The 21,587-nt window shown below is 31.7% G+C and overlaps 1 protein-coding gene and 1 non-coding gene across 3 annotated transcripts; both read right to left on the reverse strand.

Moving 5' to 3' along the window:
• Window positions 1-2,639: 2,639 nt before the first annotated feature.
• Window positions 2,640-2,711, reverse strand: Trnaw-cca. Its single transcript has one exon. It is a non-coding gene; the product is annotated as a tRNA-Trp (tRNA).
• Window positions 2,712-8,186: 5,475 nt separating this feature from the next.
• On the reverse strand, window positions 8,187-19,932 carry LOC123714664 (protein toll-like). 2 transcript variants are annotated; one of them, XM_045669029.1, is made up of 6 exons: window positions 19,761-19,932; window positions 11,954-12,206; window positions 10,808-11,849; window positions 10,419-10,734; window positions 9,334-9,468; window positions 8,187-9,264 (listed from the first exon to the last, which is right to left on the reverse strand). In XM_045669029.1, the coding sequence occupies exons 2-6, from the start codon at window positions 12,090-12,092 to the stop codon at window positions 8,533-8,535; spliced, it is 2,364 nt and encodes a 787-aa protein (XP_045524985.1). In that variant the 5' UTR covers window positions 12,093-12,206; window positions 19,761-19,932; the 3' UTR covers window positions 8,187-8,532. The 2 variants fall into 2 exon arrangements, with proteins under 2 accessions (XP_045524985.1, XP_045524986.1); XM_045669030.1 differs by lacking the exons at window positions 8,187-9,264; window positions 9,334-9,468 and having other exon boundaries at window positions 10,090-10,734.
• Between the last annotated feature and the right edge of the window lie 1,655 nt (window positions 19,933-21,587).

Below are 21,587 nucleotides of genomic sequence, written 5' to 3' on the forward strand. Positions count from 1 at the left end.
AACTGCTGATGCAATGTTTGGGATTAAATCTTAAATAAATTTAATGAAATATGAATTGTATTATTTTATATAAATTGCTCTAGTCTGTTGTTGTATAGTATGCTGGAAGCACGTGTTATGATATTTAATATTATTAACACAATATAACATTATATGCAGACCCATTGACAAAAACTGAAATATTTATTAACAGTCGGTTTCGGTTTTCCTAAAAAAGCAAGCGTTCTCATCTGCGCCGTAAACCACTAACAAATAAGGAAACGGCCTTTATTTTAAATTATAAAGGCGAAGATTCCGTTCTTACTCTCACGCTACGCACATTACAAGGACTTAAAAGCATTTCAAAGTAAACGTCGAGGGCTTAAGAGTATTTCTTGTGTTTTAAGTGAAATAAAATGTTTTTAGAAAAACTATAACGGCGACGTAAATTTTTTAACACATTCAACCACTGTAATCTGTCTTGATAAAGGTCTAGTCTAAATTATCGTTTAAACTAAAATGTCATAATGATCAAGATTGCCACACTTAAATATGTTAAGTCATCAACATAGAAACCATAAATTTACGCATAGTTATAGTTATGTTATTATAGATGGAACTCTCTCTAAGGAACGCAATTTAAGTAACAGAAAATCAAAGGCATTCTCTTGTTCCGGATGTCATGACACATATGTTACGTCGTACAAAAAATATTCAGTATAACTACAACGCCGCGTTGGAACCAAATCACTGTGATCTTTTTTCGTTACAGCGTAAAGACAATTTGAAATAAACAGATAAATTAGGGTTTTAGTTAAAACAGTGTAAGACTATATTTTTGTTCAATATTGTATTTAAGATGATATATACTCAATACAATTTATCTAAGAGTATAAAGTCAAAGTCAAGTCAAAAATCATTTATTCAGATAGGTAACACAATGTACACTTATGAACGTCAATAAAAAAGAAATATATATTAAATGCTTCTAAATTTACATTTACTGCGAGTTCTCAAATCAAGGGCGTAGAATGGAAGAGAAGAACTGGCAATAAACTCTCCGCCACTCGTTTTAATCCTTATTTTTTTGTATTACACAACGTTTGTAAGGAGCTGCAACCATTACACCATGTTCTACATGACATCAGCAGGAGGCATGGTGAAATAGCAGCACGCACTTACATTCTCGTGGGAACGACACGCAAATACATTATTAAAAAATAACTAACATCACCGCATACACGAATTCAAGTAGGACTAGTCACCACAAGTTAGCACCCGTTCACTAGTATAAGGTTGTGATGGTGCAAATCTTTAGGTACATAGAAGTTTTCATAGTTCACTGAACTTTACATTCCTGATATCAAAGCTATAACACTGTAACGCAATAAAATTCCTTTTTAATGACGATAAAATTTTATATTTGTCGTAATACAGAGCAAAATAAAACCACAATTTTCGCGTATCGCCGTAGAGCGGTTATCTATAGTTCCAATATCTGAAATTTATGATAGGTGCTCTGTATGGGGCTTTTATGATTCATATTTTTGATAAACATCAATATTTAAGTGCTTCTAAAAGTCATCACTAAAATGGAGTTTTATACGTTAAAATATTAAGCTGTTCTATGAAGAGTTGTCGCTCTGCAGGTCAATGTTTTTTTAATATTTAGCAAATTTTAACTTTTTGTACCCCAGCGATTTGACTGTGTTAATTAGGTTTTAGTCCTTTTTCGATAATTGGACTTTTTCAATTCGAAACAGTAGCTCCTAAGATAAGCGTATTAAAATGACCTTTAACTTTTTTGCACACAAGACAGGTGTTTGAGATTCCTTTTTATAGTAGTAACATTTTTACAGGAGTTCGTTATCCATCGTGTATGCGCCCTTTAAATTTCCAATTTCTAAACCACAATGCCACTTTGGTCATATTTTGCAGATCGACCCATGAATATTCTATTGAGGTTGAAAGGGTCGGAATTATATGAATGACAGATTCGATTGTGTTTCGTAGACGAGATAAATACTTTGTGGGGTGTTTACTGCTGATGTACCGAAATTTTCCGGAAAACTACACATTACTAGTTAAGTTCATACAAATAGTGTAGTATAAAATATACGTATTTAAAATGAAAATGAAAAGTAAATAAATAGATTGTAAATGGAATTTCTTGAAACTTTTTATATACATTTTTCAGTTTTTGTACTGCTTCTTATATGAGTTAATGTTTATAACGATAACTGTCATTATATCCCTCAAATGAAGCCGTGAATATTAATAGAAGCAATAAGTATGCAAAATATTTCATTAATTCAAATTAATAACGCAAGCAAAGTCTGGTCTCAGATATTCGCTGGAGATTAAACAGCTGGCTTGGTAATTTATTTCAATTAATTTACCAACCAACTGACAGATTCACTGAATAATTTTTCTCCGCAAATATAAGACGTTGACAAATTATCGTATTATATCGTCGTCTCATATATCAGAAAAATAAACGGAGAAAATTGTTAGGTTCATTTTTGCACGAAAATACATCGAGTAATTATGATTTATGAGATGTAAAGTTATTAGTTAGATAATTGGTACGATATTAATAATTATATATTTTTTCTCGTACAAATTTCTTGTATGTTAAAAGAAAGAAAAAAAAATATGTTTGACCCCGACGTGATTTGAACACGCAACCTTCTGATCTGGAGTCAGACGCGCTACCGTTGCGCCACGGAGTCGTTTCAAAAGCATTTGAAATACTGGATTACGTTCTACTTTCCTATCAATGATTAAATTTTAATCAAATTGCTATCAATCACAATTAGTAATCTTTTTTTTTAAATAGTTAATTACTATCTAATATTAAAAATATTGATATTCATATTTTTTATTATCTCTATAAATCTAATTGCAAAGTATACCCATAACTTAGAATAAATTCAATAAAAAAATATTAAAAAACTTGATACCGCACTAACAAAATAAATAACGCGTCATAGCATTCAAAGCCTCACATTATACCAACGTGTTCAAATCCACTCGTTTATTTTAAGCTTTAGAATAAAATTTTTCACGTTTTATGATACGGAAAACGGAAATAAAAGACCGTCACATATTTATCGCTGTTACATTGGACTTTGAGTGATCGCTAAAATTGCATTGCTCGAACTATTGCAACGAAGCTTGTTTTGAAATATTTTTCTGCTTATGGACCATAATTGAAAAATGGGTCTGGGAAACATGAGCAATATTCTTTAGTAGCTATAGTATATAGAAGAATATAAATAAAGGAAATATGGAACTGTCTGGACTCTAGAGGAGGCCTTTGTCGGTATCGGCAAACGCACTTAAGTTGATTGTGTGTATGAAATTGTCCTAAATAAAGGCTATTTTTTGTCATGTTTAATTTTTTGTGCAATATAATTGCAGTTTTAGTTGTAGCTTTGTAGCTAGTAGTGACTTTAACCCCGATGGAGTGCGTTCTAATACCGGTTGTACGAGTATTAGTTATACAGTTGACACACAGTCGATGGCTGACCATACGTCATACTTGTGAATGGGTATGCGGTGGTGTTAGTTATTTCGACTATGTATGTATTTGCGTGTTATTCTCACAATAATGTAAGTGCGTGCTCCTATTTCACCATCCCTACTGCTGATAGAGCACAAATCTTTGTATTTTATTATTAATTTCTTAAGATGTAGTTATAGCAGCTTACCTTACTAACATTTTGTAAAAGAAAAAACATGGCAATTAAAAAGATTAGCGGAGAATTTAGTGCCAGTTCTTCTCTTCCGTTCTACGCCTTTGATTTGAGAACAAATTATTTCTTTACTGGCGTTCATAAGTGTACATTGTGTTATCTAAATAAATAAATGATTTTGAATTTTGCAGTAAGACAACAGGCATACCGGCTTCTAATTGTCATTAAAGAAAGATGATGAAGATTTATATAACCTAAAAAGGCTTACTAGCCATATTGATTTACAAAAAACACAATCCTGTCCAAACTGGCGACCCTATTTCGATGAGAAAAAAATCCTATACGACATAAAAAGAAACATTAGAAATTAATTACTTACAAATAGTAGAACTATCGTCACTTCACTCAACGGACAATAAAAAGGTCTGTTGGTATATGTAATACAGCGAATCATATGTACCCTTTTAAGAAGGTTAGTCCTAGCTGTGGGCGCATGAGTTACGGCGGACGTCGCTGTTTCTGACGTACCCATGAGGCAATATAAAATAATCATACATGCGATGATACTGGGATCATAAAACTATTCATCTCATAATTTTGAACTGTATAAGCGATATATAATGATTTAAACATTTCTTAGGTAGGTTGACGTCATTGTTAATTAAATTTGGCAGGAATGTTGAATTACTGACCACCTGTAATTTTCATATTGCAACAATCTAAACCTACACAGTCTCCTTTCTTTAGTTGGATGCCCACTGTATACTATAGAAATTTGATCGTTCCCTTGTACGGTTTAAGCAATCGCCCGGTACCGTACAACCCTACCAAAGGCCGAGAACAAATTTCAATTAAATGAAAACTTGCACTCGAATCTCAAATCGAACCCAGTACCCCTCACCATAGTAGCCACATACAAATACCGCTGGGACATAAGGCCCTTAATTAATTTTGGCAATTACATAATAAAATTGACAATATATTCTTTGGTCGCCTTTAGATTTATTGTACGTAAGTGTATATGTAAGTGGTTCGATTCCCGGTTATTAGATGTGTCGTGTATAAGACTGGGTCACGGGTTAAAATTAAATGGATCCAATTATTTTCACCCTCAAAATACAAAACATTGATCCGCCTGTTTTTGTTTCACTGACGCTGTCTTTGTTGACGTGGAAAGTGCAAATTGGTTGAAAAGTTGTAACAGACAATGAAAAGTTTCTTTTTGTTTCCTTCTCAGAGAACTTCCAGAACATTACGATTCTCAAAAGTCCGGCAATGCGTTGCCTTAACCTTCTGGCATTATAGGATCCATAAGTGGTATTACTTTAGGCGGGTGAGCCAGTTGTCATTCAGTTCTATAAAATAATTCATATTAAACTATTTTGTCTGAAGATGGAGTCACGTTAAAATCTGTTCGCTAAGATCGTTCGCTAAGTTTCGCTAGTTTACAGATGGCGAAAAGCGACTGTTTGTAAAGATTAATATCGTTTATCTGGTAAATCTTATTTCTTACAATCTAACCTGATTCCCAGAGAGACACGATTGTGTGTCAATCGCAGTATAAGCCGTTAAGTCCGGTTTCTAGACCTGTATTTTCTCGTTCGGTTTCTAAGTTAGTCTTCAGCACCAAAGGCCTTTTGCGGTCGTAAAAATATTGCGATCCAGACTCGCAGAAACATCAACATTAAGCCATAAAACTACATTTAAACATTTCTCATTAATGATTTATTACTGTTATTCATAAATGTTGTTAACGAAGTTCACAGGACTTTCTTTTTCTATCGCCAATTGTAATTATAACGAAAAATTATACTATCGACCAAAAACATTCTTACTTATTTGACGTCCACTATTCAGCTGTCTCAATACTTACACATATAAAGTTGTATATAAATTTCATGTTCAGGTGGTTTCTGCACTACTAATAATTTCTTGTTTTACGATTCGATTTGATACATTTAATATAAAGCCACTCCACGGCACTTTTACCCGTAATTAGGGAAAACACAAGCGGTTAGTTTGTACTAAAATAATATTTACTATATTCATACAAACACTGAATGTCATTTTATTCAATAACTGATACGAAATTCCAAAATGTTCCAAACAATTTCCCGACAATTCGATTGCAGTTAACTTCAAATACACGCGAATGACGCGATCTAAGCTTGGCAGCGTGGTTTGGCTAAATTGAAATTGTATCGATAAAACTCGCATAGTAAGGTCGGTCCATACATTTTATATGGCATACGAAATTCGAATCATCAACTCGCCTGTGAAAAATGACGTTCGAGAGCCCAAGCGGTCAATTTTTTACGCTTGAATAAATTGTCAGATATTTTTCAAGCTAAAATATTAGAGGTTTCGGCTGATATGGTCTCGGAGTGAATGATGTCTGCCATACTCAATTTCGTTTCATAAATTTTACATAAGATAAAAAGGGATGGCTATTTTCACATACTTCTGCCAGTGAGGATAGCTTGAACGTTTGATGTAAACATATATTTGATTTAAATATATATGATTTAAATAATAAACGTAGTTTTTCGTTACAGAAAATCGAATTTGGATAATAACTAACACGGTACTCTCGTATAATTTTAATAAGCCGAAAGCGTCGTACAATGCCTTAGAAATATGACTGTTCTGAATTATTAGTTTTTTAACAAAATATTCGTTTGTTTTAACTAATATAATATAACATATAACATTGGTTTTGTGTACCTGTAATTCAAATAAAAATTACGTCTTTGTATTGAGTGAATGCAAGCGTTGTTTTTTTTTTAATTTGACGATAACAGTTTTGTCTCTTAAGCAACTTTGTTTTATGAAGATGCATAAAACTGTTTTTTAAAATCCAGCAAAGTTTTCTTATCAATTTTACACTATCTCTGTTGGCAAACTTATATACCTACAATGTAATACCGGTATTTTATCAACAGTTTTGTATTCATACATTTCGAAATATGAGGTAGATGTTTATGTAAATCGTTTCATTAGTCCTTAATTTTCATTCTATTTAATTTATGGTTCATCATAATATTCATTGAATGCCTAATTACAAACGTTTCAAAATTAATATCGAATTTATGAGTTATTAATAAGAAATGTTAAAATTACTCTTTATCAAAATATAAGTAAGAACAGATTAGGGTTTAAAACTCTATCCCGAAGGTCATCTTTAAAGGTTAAGGTTATCTTTAATGACCTATTTGTGCTCGGTATATCTTCTACTTCCAACTTCTAAACCTAGCTCAAGCGTTTAAGAGGCTTCTCAAGTGGCAATCTTCGACGACTTGTGTCATACCGGTTGATTACTTATTTGCCTATAGGAAGTGATTAATAGAACATATAATTTTTTTACCCCAAACTGCCAATTTTTTTTTTGATTCAACTGATTTGTCAATATAATGAAAATTAAATTAGAACAATTAAGTAATTAATATAATGTTATTTCATCAATACATTAATGCAAAGTTACCGCATAGCTAAATAATTTCCAACGATCGACTCAATAATTAGCTGGATTTGGCACGAACAAAGTGCCGATTCAAATAATTGTACTGTAATCTAATGATACAATTCTAATTTAATAACTGTAATACTGATATCAGAAAGTTTATTAATGTAATACGACTTCAATCATCATCGCTACAGAATGGAAAGCCTATGCGTGTGATGTAACTGCATACAAATGATTTGTTTCAATAATAGTGTTTTGTAAGAACCTCCTCAGAAACGACCGTAGCCATTTCTATTATGTGAATTACTAGAAGTTTTTATGTAAACAACAGTAAAGAAAGTGCAACAATAAAGACGTACTAATAAAATAAAAATAAGTGTTACCATTAAATAAACTTCTCTTCTATTAAACAAAAATATATATCGGTAAAACTACCTTTCAAGGTCTTGCCCTCAGATTTATGTCTCTGATCCGTGATCATTATTTCTCTTTAATAGGTTAGTAAGTTAGGATGTCTGTGCCTTACACATAGATTTCCTAATGATTATTTCTTTCACCTTACGAGCAAGTGTTAACCGCCCGTAAAAAGTCCATTGGTGAAAATCCGTGATTAGAACACAGGATATGATGGTTTTATATACTTCTGATTACTTTAACAAAAGTCTTTTAGTTTGCCCTGCATAACGCATAACATACAATTCAGTTTTGAATACAGATTTTTGTTGTTTTATTTTATTAAAAGCAAACCTACTTTAAATCTTTAAATATGTACGTATCATCGGAATATACATTTCGTAGGAATTTGATAAACCAAACTCACGTGTAAAATAATGAGTAAGCGATAACCAAACGGCATGGGCGCTCTAATTACTTGAATTAGTCCCTAACCTTACCGATAAGAATCTTAATCTTAAAATGATATTTCGTTCAGAATCCTATGAAAGTTCAGGAATTTTCTTTTATTCCGGTGACATATATACATGACTAATTATGTGGGAGATAAATAAAACGACTGTTAAAGTATTGTATATTTAATTTAAGCTGTAACTTAACAACATACAGTTTCCATGAAACTTAAATGTTTAATCTAAACGCATCATATTTACATTGGTAATAAAAACATGAATAATTTATCGAATACATTGAACTTCTTCGAAGTTTGATAAACATTTGCAGGTTCACCCACACAAAGAATGCTAAATAAATACATAGAATACCTTATAACAGCAATGTACATACATATCTTACCTTTAGAATAGCTTATAAAAATTTACACTAACATCCTAAGATATACATCTAAGATATATAAAATAATAAGTGGTTTGGAACTACCAAATGTGAATAAAGATGGTGGAGAATTCAGTCTTTACCTCATAAAGGAAATGAGATTAACTAAACCTGATAGTGCAAACAAGTTGGATCTAAAGATTGTACGTCTGAAGATTTCAATGCCTTGGCGGGAATTTTTGATGTCACACTATCCTTCACACGAAATGTCAATTTGCATTTCTCCTTTGACAGTACCGGTAATAAAATATTCCAAAAGTTAGGATTATTCCAGAGTATTGTCGTTCGCCGATCCCTTTGCTCCTTTAAGAATGCGTAAATCGAATTTTCTGTACCCATGTCCGTAAAAACATAAACCGTCTTCTTCGCTTTCAGCATTTCACCTCGAATTTTCTTTATGTTTACGTGACTATAAGCTGACATTAAGTAGTTTGGGGAAAAAATAACGAGCGTCGTATCTCCCTCCTTTGAACTGTTTTTGAGCTGTTTAATGAAATTTTCTTTGTTGCAGTCACTTGGTATGGGTTTTGTGTGAACTTTAATACCTTTATGAACTCGTAAGCCTGGCACTATTTCCTTAAGTACAAATTCTTCGTCGTTTTCAGAATATTTAATAAACACAGTGCGCTCTTGTTGCTCGACTTCATTAGGATGCGTCACTTTATATAGTTTGTTTTTGATCATGGAATGCAAGTTTTTACGGTACTTAAGATATAGCAACATGATGATTGTAGACGTTGAAGCCGATATAGAAATAAAGCAGACAAATATGATAAAACGCATATTGCAAGCCTCTTTGCGCCAAATTGAACATTGTATGGTAGATTCGTCTTTAATCTGAAAAAAGAACCCATTTATAATTAAAAAGTACTGATATAAGTCAATTATTCGTTTAATATTACAAACCTGAGCTTTAAAATGTTCCTTTAGGAAGTCGAGGAACTTAAAGTTTTTACAGTTACAATTGAGTGGGTTATGAGCTACCCAAAGTTGTTTCGTTGACTTTTTGCCAATCGTTTTATAACTTGATGTTGGGTGGTTCTGGAATGTGAGCAAAAGTTTACATCTAACTATTATTAACGTATTTATTATTATTTACAAAAGTGAGTATTGTGCTAGTTGCATTTGGCTGAAAACTGAATTCGGCCTCTATGACTAATACTTGTAACTTTGATTTCCGACGAAATATTGTTTTGTTACTAGTTACCATTAATAAATATTCAATGAAACAGATGTAACAATTACGAGTCTTCAATTAAGTAAGACTTAAAATGCGTAGCTTTGAATAAAAAGCAGAACTATGTGTATCTTGTTATAGTAACGAATTTGTATGTTCAAAAACATGAAAACTATTAAAATCGTAATTGATTGTATCTATTGTAATCGTAATTGGTAAAAAAAACAAACATAGTGTTTCATTAGCTTGTAAGTTATTCATGTTCTGTGGTGTTTAAGGGACTAATAATACATTGCTTTTCTATTGTAAAATTTGTTAAATTGTAATTTACTAGTTTAAATAAATATTAGTAAAGTTAAAAGTCTTCTGCGACCAGTGCTCACTTATGGTTCTGAAAGTCTGTTCTGAAGGTCAGCTTAGCAATAAAGACAAAATTTCTCTCCTTATTTTCGAGTGGAAGATTCTTTCAAGGATCTTTGGTCCTGTTTGCGACGACGGTGTTTGGCGTATTCGCTACAATGAAGAACTTTATAACAACCTAGGCGGCGCCAACATCGTCCAATCCACAAAGTGCAACAGGCTCAAGTGGCTGGCACAAGTGCTGAACTCACAAGTGACAAGTGAAAAAAGAAAGCCCAGTAGACCAAGACTGCGTTGGTGGGATGGATTTGTGAAGGACCTCGAAACAATAGGGGTTCGCAATTGGAAGCGGAAAGCACTGGATAGATTGCGATGGCGAAGTGTACTTGAGGAGGCTAAGGCCTACAAGGGAATGTATAACATTAATGAATATATATTAGTATAAAATGCATACCCATAAATAGTTGATGTAATTATAGCTGATATCCAAATGTTCATGACCATTAATCCACCAATCATCGTACGTAGCTTCGAATTTATTATGACTTAAGTTAAGCAATTTCAAGTTAAATGTATGTGCAAACGGTGAGATTGTATTACTTGTCCACGAGTTATTTTGCAATTCCTTATTTTTAAAGTGAAGTTCGTTATATGCAAATGATATTGACATTCTTTGTTTATTGTTACTAAATAAGTATGAGGATATAGTTTTCAAATTGTTATGCTCCATATTTAAGTATATTAAACTAAGCAATGAAGAAAGCGTCGATCTGAAATTTAAAGGAAAAGTGAAATACATTGTACTAATAGTGAACTTTCAACAAAGGATTACTACCAACTTACCCGGAAATTTCTTCAATGGAATTATAAGCCAATTCCAATTTTTCCAATCTTACCAATGAGGAAAATAGCTTCGGTTCCAAAGTTTTCAAGTTGTTGTGACTTAAATCGAGTTCAAGCAAATTTATTTGATCGTTAAATGTCGATTCTTGTAATGATCCAATATCGTTGTATGCCAGTGATATGTTCGTTATTTGTGATGAATTAACAAAGAGGTCGTACGGTAATATTTCTATACCACACCTTTGTATATAAATGTGTCTCAAACTTTGTAAATTGCCTAACAAACTTCGTGGAAGTTCTTTCATTTTAACATCATTGTTAAGAATTATTACCGTCTCCAAGTTATTGTTTGTTGAGAATAGATTTTGTGGTAAAGTCGAAAACTTGTTCGAGAACAATGTGAGTTTTCGTAACTTCTTCAGAGGTTTAAAAATAAGCGTCGGGAGTTCGTTAAGTCCATTAGAACTAAGATCTAATTCTTCTAGCACGTTTACGCCCGAGAAAAAGTCTTTAGAGAACCACGTGACATTACTTTGCCAAAGCGACAGCTTCCTTAAAAAGGCCAAGTGAGAAAATAAGTTCGTAGACATATTTGTCATTTGATTATGACTTATCTCTAAAGTCTCTAATCTTTCAAGAGGCTTAAATAGTTGTTCAGAAATATTTATACTGTTACATCTGATGTTCAGCCATGTTAAATTGTTCACGTCCATGAAAAGATTATCGGGGAGATGTGTAGTGCCAGTAACAGAAAGTAGCAATTTAGTCAAATCTCTCAATCCAGTAAAATGTCTTCGATCAAAATACCCGGACAGGTTCTTTGCATTTTGAAATATCAATGACATTGTTTTCGACACGCCGAGTTGTTCTAACACATCTTTAAATGACGATGAAGGTAGTGGGCAGTCTTTGAAACTAACTGACTTGAACGTCTCAACTTCATTGGCACACTTTGGTAGCCGTTTATAATTGAGTATGGTTGAATTTTCACATCTAACGTTGATGAATGTGTTTGGTAGAAAATTTATTGTCACAATGCTTCCTGTAACAAAAAAATTAATTTGACTGTGGATTATTCCGTCATGACGGGTTGGTTTAGGTAAAACAATAGGAGCATAGGAAACGTGAGCATTTAAGTGCACTCACCGTCGATGTTGCAATTGAGTTCGACAGGGAACGTGCTACCGCAAACGCAGTTAGGGTGACTTGGGCACATCAGTCTTGTTGCACCAATTATCTGTATTGCCAACGCTAGGGTTAGCACGTGTATCAATTTACAAGTCATCGCTGTATTTTACATGTATCTGTATTCTCAATTCGACACCACTGTGGTGTGGATTTTGAAATTACCTACAGAGTTTTTCATCTTCTGATTTTATTCGTACTTTCATAGCTGGGTCTGTAACAATAAGCAAGTTTTAATGCGATTTCTATAAATTATAATTATAATGGAGGGTTGAGCATGTTTTGCCACATGTTTAAAGTTTATTAGGGTACAGATAAATATAATATTAGTGGCTAAAATACAAATAAAAAGTATGTTTATTGTCATTCATTTTAACTTCTATATATTAAAAACATGCAATATTTGGTCATAGATCACGATAAGTAACAATACAATTAGCAATAGTCAAGAATACCTGTGTGAATTATTATTTTAAAATATATATAAAGTTCTTTAACACTGATAAAAAATTATCAAACAGTTGCATGAACTATTTGTTGAAACATTTTAAAACTTCAGTGAAATAACTTATAAAACAACAAATTAAAGTTATTTTTCCGTAAAATTGTATATCAGAAAACGTTCTTGAATTATGCGAGCCAGTAGTTTATTGTAATTCATCTGGAAATATTAAAATACAGCTTCTCCTTGCAGCAGAATATCGTAATTTCCTTTAAAACATCATGACTTTTAAACGCAAATAATTAGCAAGAGTAAGAAGAATTAAACGCCTATTGATCAATATAAAATATATTTGCACATTTTTGATAATAGATCGATATATATATATAATATATAGATAGATTTTATTAAAACTTATTTCCATACAATAACCATGTCAATGTCTGTTCTTATTCAGGTCTAAGACCCTAAACAGATTCCAATTCAAAAAAAATGTACCTTAAATTATATATATACATACATTAATAATTTTACTATACATACAAACTTTAAAAAATAGTGGCGCTATAGCCCAGGGTCCATGTTGGGTCCCGGTTTACTTTGTCGGTTATCATTGTGTAAATGATTAACCTTTCACTAAAACCCGCCTTCGATATCTGTACTGTTTGTACTTATATAACTATGTATTAATTACTTATATATTACACATAAATATGTCATTATATATAGAAAAATACATTGGGCATAACAGCTTGAACTCACGCTCTAGGCTTGAGAGTCGTATAGGAACCAGGTCGTCTAGAACATTTATTTCTGTTACACAAAAAAAATACACAGAAACATTTATGTATCTATAATAATTCTCTTTGCACCAATTATTAATATGTTTACAAGAAAGGGAACAAGATAAAAGAAACAACAACAATTAATGATAAAATAATTTAACGAACAGGAAACAGTATAGCATAGTAACAACTCGTCTCTTATTCATAAATATTGAAAATATTGGACGTCATTAAACTTTCTACCGCAGGGGAGGCCGTTAGCGAATATCTGTCAGAAAAAGATGTCACTCCTAATTACTTGTTGTTCCTTTTGTTACGTAAGTCCCTCTTAAATCTGTGTAACTTCCAGCAAAATTTAATTATTACAAAAGTCGTATTTCATGTTTCAGCGATCTGTGGCTCTGTTAAGTTTTCAGCTTTTGTTAAAGAAACTGTTTGTATGAATTAATTAAAAGTTACACGAAGTACGTAATTGGAAGTTTTTACGTTCCCCTAGTCTAGAAAAAAAGAAAGTACCACATTTTAAAAGGCTTAATATAGACGTTTGAAATTAGTTTTGAATATAGTTGCGGAAAAACAATAGTTTTTAAAATGTCAGTATTGTATGAAATGCATGCGCAATGTGCGTTCTACACATATCGATTTGGTCATGAATTTGTAGTTGTTATTAAATGAGGGTGATAACTTTAATTCTAAACCCTCTTACACAAAAAAGTCTGTCTTATTATTTATAAGTTCTCATTTCTTTCTCTCTTTCCTTCAAATTGTGTTTACACTGTGTATAAACGAGAGTACAAACACAATAGTTATTATTTACGAATCTGAAGCTGTATTTATTTTACTTAATATTCTAGCGAATTTCAACTAAAAACAAAAACAATTTAATTTCTGCGTATAATTAGTTGAGTGTCATTTAGAAGATTAGTTCACGTGTATAAGAGACGTAATATGATATCACGTGTAAGAGGAAATAGGCTGTGAGTATTGTGAGCTAAGATCTTGGAAGGGGATTAATAGGGGATTTTTGGATTTACTCAGGTGCGGAAGATTAACATAAGGGGACCTGGCACCCTCTTGATACTATCTACACAGCTTGAATGTTTCAAAACGGTGACATTCATTTTCAAATGGCCGCTGATAACAGGGTTTTTAATGGGTCATTTACATATTGTTGTTACGCGACTTTAAATAACACAAAAACGCTCGATTTTAGAATCACGGACTGCTGTGCTTCTTTAGACTAAAAACTTAAAAATAGCAGATACCATTGCTATTGTTTTACATCTACAAAATAAACTGAGGTGTAAACCTTAATCCCACTCAATTAGCTGCTTCTTTCCCGTATCATTTAACGCAATCTACAATATTTAACAAATAACCATAGCCTAAAAATGCCGTTTTATTTAAAACAATTCGTTTATAAATTATAAAAAGTCGCTCATTTGCGGCGAGACAATGGCCCTAACATATTAGGTGTGGGCAGTTATACCATATATTATACGTATATTGGAGTGGCAACGTGCGCTTGGCATTTGAGATAAATTACCGCCGCATTACTGGCAGGTTTTTTATTAAACCAGTCAATTCACACTGTCCGCAATTTATTTCTAAACAGCCTGTCAGCAAGTCGTGACAAAATGACTCGGCAGATTTGCTTCATTATGTTGTGTACTTGCGAATATGTTTGTGAAATTTTTATTTTATTTGCGTGTTGTTTCCACGAGAATGTAAGTGCATGCTCCTATTCCACCATGCCTCCAACTAAAAGAGGATCTTTGACAATCTGAGACAGATCTTTGTTTTTAATTTATTACTTATGATGATGTGGAACATGGTGTAATGCTTAACTCCTTACAAACGTTGTGGTAAACACACAAAACTTGGCGATTAAAAAGAGTGGCGGAGAGTTTATTGCCAGTTCTTCGCTCCCGTTCTACGCCCTTGACTTGAGAACTGGCAGTAAATGTAAAATTAGAAGCATTTAATTTATATTTCATTTTTGACGTTCATAAGTGTACATTGATTGTTACCTATATGAATAAATAATTGTTGACTTTGACTTTAAATTGATTAGATCTTTCATTTAGCGTAAATAGAAAACAAAACAAATGATTAAATTATTTTATACGACTAATTAGAACAACACAAAACAATGTCATTAGCTGGTAGATACACTCATAACTAAATTTGATGCTAGCTCAAACAGTGGAGGAGGATTACTGAAAACCACTCAAAACTTCGAGTTATATAAATAAGGTTTAGTTAAATAAATAATAAGCACGTTTGTCAATATTTAGTTATAATTAACGAAGTGGTTTAACGATAAATTGTCGTTTCTACGACTGTTACTAACTACTCCAAGTGATATTCCAGATATGCCTTGCTCCAATACCAATTTAAACGAATGAGTAAACAATATAAATCAAAATTTTACGTTTTTAATTACATATTCTCCGTTGGAAATTCAGTCAGTCAGTTCATTGACCTGATGTTTACGATAGTCGGCAGGTGCAGTAAGAGTAAGCCCAGGGGCTCATGTCAGACGTACTTCATACTTCATATTCACATAATACGAGTCTGCGTATGTGCTAATAAAACGCAAACTTTATTATCTCACTGTATAACACCTTTTAATTTAGAATATTATATAAGATTAATATAAATTTAAGACCGTGCAATTTTCATACAAATCGCTTCTAAGAACAAAGAGTTTTGCGAAATGACATGAACTTATTTCAATTAAGAAAACGTGTTAATGGCAGAATACATCAACATTTCACTGCAGTAATTTGTACGTGACGTGTTTAATGTAAAATAAACACACGCTTATACAACGATATATATTCAGACTACAATAAAATGATTACCGAAACGATAATAAATTAACTTTGGCAAGTAACCTTTGTAAAATATATAGAGACCGCTGACGAACTCAAGTATGACAAAGTTGGGAATTCCTAAACGTTTTTCTCTATTAAATAACGTGGGGAACGGGGAGACTTAATCCGTCCCCGTGGGGAGGCAGACACGTATCGAATTATGACTTTCATATACAAGCTATACCATTATAGAAAGTTATTTATTAATTACATAAGTATTAGTTTTAACAATCGGAAGCTTCGGAACTGGACTGGATTTTTATGTTTTTTACATATTAAATTTAAAATGTAACGTTTCCTTAAAAGTCTTAATGTTGGTTGAAATGTAGGTTGTAAGGATGTAGACTGAAAAATCGCAAAATGGTATCAGTACTTGAAATCCTAATCTAGATAAATTGTGATTTAGTTGGTTTTAATACATAAACTACGTAAGTAATGAAACGAATATTGTTTGAGGGTGCGTAAAGACGTAGGTGAAATTTAGTCGTTAAATAATACAATCACGTTTTACCAAGGCTTTCATGTCTCATTTTATCGCCTCATTAGGTGAAATGTTGAGTCATTGTATTTAATTTAGATCGAATGTGTATGAAAAACACATTGTACAAAAGATCGGTACACATATTGTACAACTTGAATAATCTCCAAGTACTTGCGAATAACGTGTGTTATATTTATTTACTATATAACATCTTAAGTGACGGTTCAGTATTGGTTACGAAAAGGAATATTATAGCAGGTGGTAAAGGAAATAAACATTTTTAAGTTAAAGCCGCTTGAATACTATGTGATTTGGTTGTGTATCTTAAAATATTTTGTATTGCTACGGCAATGCAAAATTTTATTACATTGAACAAAAAGGCGCTGAAAAAACATAGCGGACTGAAAAGACAGGTATACCTTCATATATTCTAACGTAAGATTATTTTCTGATACACACTCCTCTTTGTCAATATGTCAAATTTTTGAATAGAAAAATTGCCTTTGAATGATTCGTTTGATCACCTAAAATACTAATCTACAGTTGTTTATAGGCCAACAACTTTCCTGTAACATTCAGTTTATGCCTGTAATAACACAATGTAATATGATATCTGAAGCCTTATATTAAAAGATTAACATAGCTTGTATATATCCTAATCTATGGCTCATAAGGTTTCTTGAAACTTATATCCTAATCTGAATTATAAAAAAAGATAATACCCATTTAAGTAACACAGTTAAAATGATACAACATAAATTGTCAAGACCGTTTTAGTAAGAGTGGCGGAAAGTTTCTTGCCCGCTCTACGCTCTTGACTTGCGAACTGGTAGTAAATGTAAATTTAAAATCAATTTAACTTCTTTTATGACGTTCATATGTGTACTTGTTACCTATATGAATAAAGTTATTTTGAGATTGAGTTTGAGTAACGTAAAAGTAACTTTTGAACTTAAACCGCTGAGTTTCGATGTCATTAAATGTTACTTAAGAAAGATCTCGGTAAAAGTTGTGTAAATACGATATTCTCAGATGGCTTACAAACATCATATTCAAATTCTTAACTAAGAAGTACGGGTAATTAGTGTTAGATTTTTAATGCATTTTTTAACTATCGCATTTAAAACAACGAGCCGTTTGCACACGCTTAATTTACTCTGTTCAGAATATTGATTCATAATACCACAGATTCAATTTGATTTTAACGTGAATAAGATACTTACTTTCTATTTTAGTACTGGTTATCAAAAGGATTTAAAGCCATTTTCACCATTTCAAATACCTGAGAATATCAGATAACTTTAATATTGTCACTAATAACGAACCGCTATAAAACAGAACCGCTGTCGGCATGTGGCTCGACCTGAATTAATGCCTACGGTGTTATGAACGTTTTTGTTATGCAAATAAAATGACCAAATCGATATAACGCCAAGCTCCCATTGGCGTATTAGAGACGGAATGTAGAAGCTTTGGTATTGGGAATATTTAGAAGGGAATTAATGGTTGAAGCTTCCGCTGCATTTCCCGAGGATACTGCTAACGATTATTGTTTGATGACGAAAGTTTCGAGGTTACAATTTTAAATAGGAATTTCATTCTGTGTTGAACAATTTGGACTTTTATCTATATTGTAACAGATACCTTGCATGTGACCATAGACCAGACTTGATATTAAAAACAAGTAATAACTCATAATGTTGTATACAAGGCAGTACAAATCAATGTTGCAATAAAGAAATACTTTTTTATTAATGTATCAGTTAATATTAAGAAGTCTCTTTTAAAGTTTTCGAGTGAGGACACAGCCGCAGTTAGAACCTACGTTGTCAGGGATTAGAGTTGCACACTGAAGGCACTAGGTTATGATATATTAACTAATTAATAAACTTATGGAGTAAATTTTTGTAGAAATATTTTTAAATATTATTTCATTTATTTTTTTTACAATTGAGATTTGTTCCAATAAATCTAAGTCTATATATTTCCTTTAAAAAGTCTTGTTGGTAATATTCACGATTAGCTTTTATGATAAAGAACCTCAAAATGAAGTCAACATCTTTTTCGGATCATATTTTTGATATACAGAACATTAATTATTTCAGAGATTATATAAAACCGCAGACTAAAGCATTCATGGATTTCTGTCATGAAAAAACATTTTATACTTATTGTGCACAGAAACAAAACATCCATCAAATCAATTTCAATAGTCCCGTTTTTAATTTTAGCTTCTAGCGTTTGGTTATACGGGCTAAAATAGTGTTTAGTTTTTAGTTTTAGGTATTGTTGTGTTGAAGGCTTGCGAGAGCGTCTGCCATCAGCACCAAAAGGCTCATTAATTAAGTGAAGCTGTAACGGGGACGTTGAGACAATAGCTCGCACAATGTGATTACATGCAGACTCTGAGCATTCATGTGGCTTTTAAATCATGGGCCCAATTAGACACACTCGTGGAATATGTATAATTCTGAGTTTTAACTGGTTATGTGCAGTTTTGTATATAACATGAAAAAATATTAAAAAAAACATACATAAACTATTCAATATAAAACAGCTGCTGCCCAGGACATCATACATTTTGCGGATAACCTTATATAGAATATAATACCACATTACAGTAATAACAATTTCAAAAATAACATACGAACCTACTAAAAATCAAAAATAATGTTTTGAAGTTTGAAGTTCACTATATGTGTTATTTGTATGTTAAAGGAAACACAAACGTTATTTGATGGCCCAATTACAAAAGTATTACAATACACACGTTAAAGATGATTTAACAAAGCTTATTTTCATTTATTTAACTCGTTACTTTTTAAGGAAAAACAATTCAATGAAATTAATATTTCAGCTGATGAATGTTTAATCAATATGGTTGCGGTGACTATTCAAGTTTAAATAATGTATTGAGTTGAGTCTGTGGCCTATGTCAAGCGCTTTTATAAAGAGATTTGTAAATAGGAAAATATACATTAATCATAATATTAATATTGGTTTTCAAATAAATATGGCGTGTAATACGTTTAAAAATATTTTTTAAAATTACGACATTTATTATTATTTATAAAAAAATACTAAAAAGAACGTTTACACATTTAGTACACATTTAGTAGTAGGAAATAAATTAAATATGAAAAGCTCAGGTTGATATAAAATGAAGGTAAAAGCTACTTACACACACACACACATAAAAATCCACCTTGGGGAAATCTAATATAACGCTATATTAGATCCTTTCACCCAAATTCAAGTTTATCGACCAATAAAATATTTTTTCTTAGTCCATTAACATGCTACGGTGCTACGTAACCGCTGCGCGTGAAGGCGCCACTACGGTGGCTACGCGACGACTGCTGCTACGCGACTGAATTCGCAGAGCGAAATAAATTTATTCGGCAATGTTCGGATTTTCACGGAAACCACCGATTGTGGCTTGTTTATTATGTAGCAAGATTTTTAAAAAGGGTGTATGAAAGTTCAATTTCATTACATTAGCCTCGCCTCGACATTTCCTTTAATAGAGTTAATAAAATGATGCTTCCACTTTCATAATTTAATATTACTTTAAGCAATTTTATCATGTATTAGTGGCGATTACGCGTAAATTATAATAGTCTGCCTCTTTATGAGATATCAGGCTTTATCTCTATTCATAACAATTTTTGTTATATTCATATCCATGTCAATTTAACAATTTAAGCACCTTTTAGCAACATTTTATTACACATTCATCATCCTAGATGCATGATTTTAGATGTTGTCTAAGTGTTTTTTTTTAATAATATGTATATATATATATAGCTGTAGATTACTTAAATAAATAAAACTTAATGATTAATTTATTGATAAACAAATTTACATTTATCTGAGATAAACGAAAATTATCGAATCGAATAAAAGATGAGCAATAAACAACAAAGCTAAAACGTTATATTTTTTCTTGTCCCTGCAGATTTGGAGGGACGTTTTTATTTAGAAGTCGATACTTTTATGACGAGGACGCTTTCAGATGCGACCGTTACATGAAATAGTAAAATAATGGATACGATTTTACTTATTTTTATTTATTTATTTACACTTCGTTACACTACAATATAAAAAAAATTGAACATAATTAAATCAAAAGGAGGGCAACTGGCGGCCTTATCGCTTACGAGCGATCTCTTCCAGGCAACCACTGTGAGTAAAGAAAAAATAAAAATGTATTAAATTACATAAGATAGGCAAGTACAGCAAAAATACATGTTATACACATTTAAGATAAAACTAAACAGGAACAAAAAAACTAAACCAAAAAGATGATACATTAAAAATAGAAAGTAAAAAGACACATAAATCACGATAATTTAAGATAAGTCTCACGTCAGTTAGTAGTTAGTAAGAAAGTTAGGGATACGATGTGGACAGGTAATGTTTTACATTTTTAAGACTACATATTATTAGGTATATTAGGAATATGTAAAATTATTGTAAATTCCCACTATCTAGATCTAATACAAAACAAATTATATGTATTATATTAATCTAAACAAATAAACTACTTCTTTACTTAAGCTACAGACTCCACTCATTTACAACGTTACATAATCAGAAAAATCATAAAATGTTAAACCTTCACAGATTACTATTTACCTACTATATAATAGATTTTTTTTAAACCACCGATTATATATTTTATACTCACAACAATGATAGTTATTTTATGTCTATATTAAATCGGACATTCAGTGTGAATTTTTCTTAATATTGAATTTGACACCTCAATAATTCTCAATTCCTTGTATTAAACCGATTGTTGGAAATAACTGGGATTTCGATAATCTGTTTTTGCACCCGCGAAGCCTACCTAACAGATCGGGGCTAGTATAAATCATTTTCGAATGTTTTGCGGTTTTATGAGGATTTATCCGACATTCAGATTTATCTATATATATATTTATATATATATATATTTTTAAATAAATAAATATATATATATATATTTATTTATTTAAAAGGCCGG

The sequence above is a fragment of the Pieris brassicae genome, chromosome 9, assembly GCF_905147105.1.
Source record: "Pieris brassicae chromosome 9, ilPieBrab1.1, whole genome shotgun sequence".
NCBI lineage: Eukaryota > Metazoa > Arthropoda > Insecta > Lepidoptera > Pieridae > Pieris > Pieris brassicae.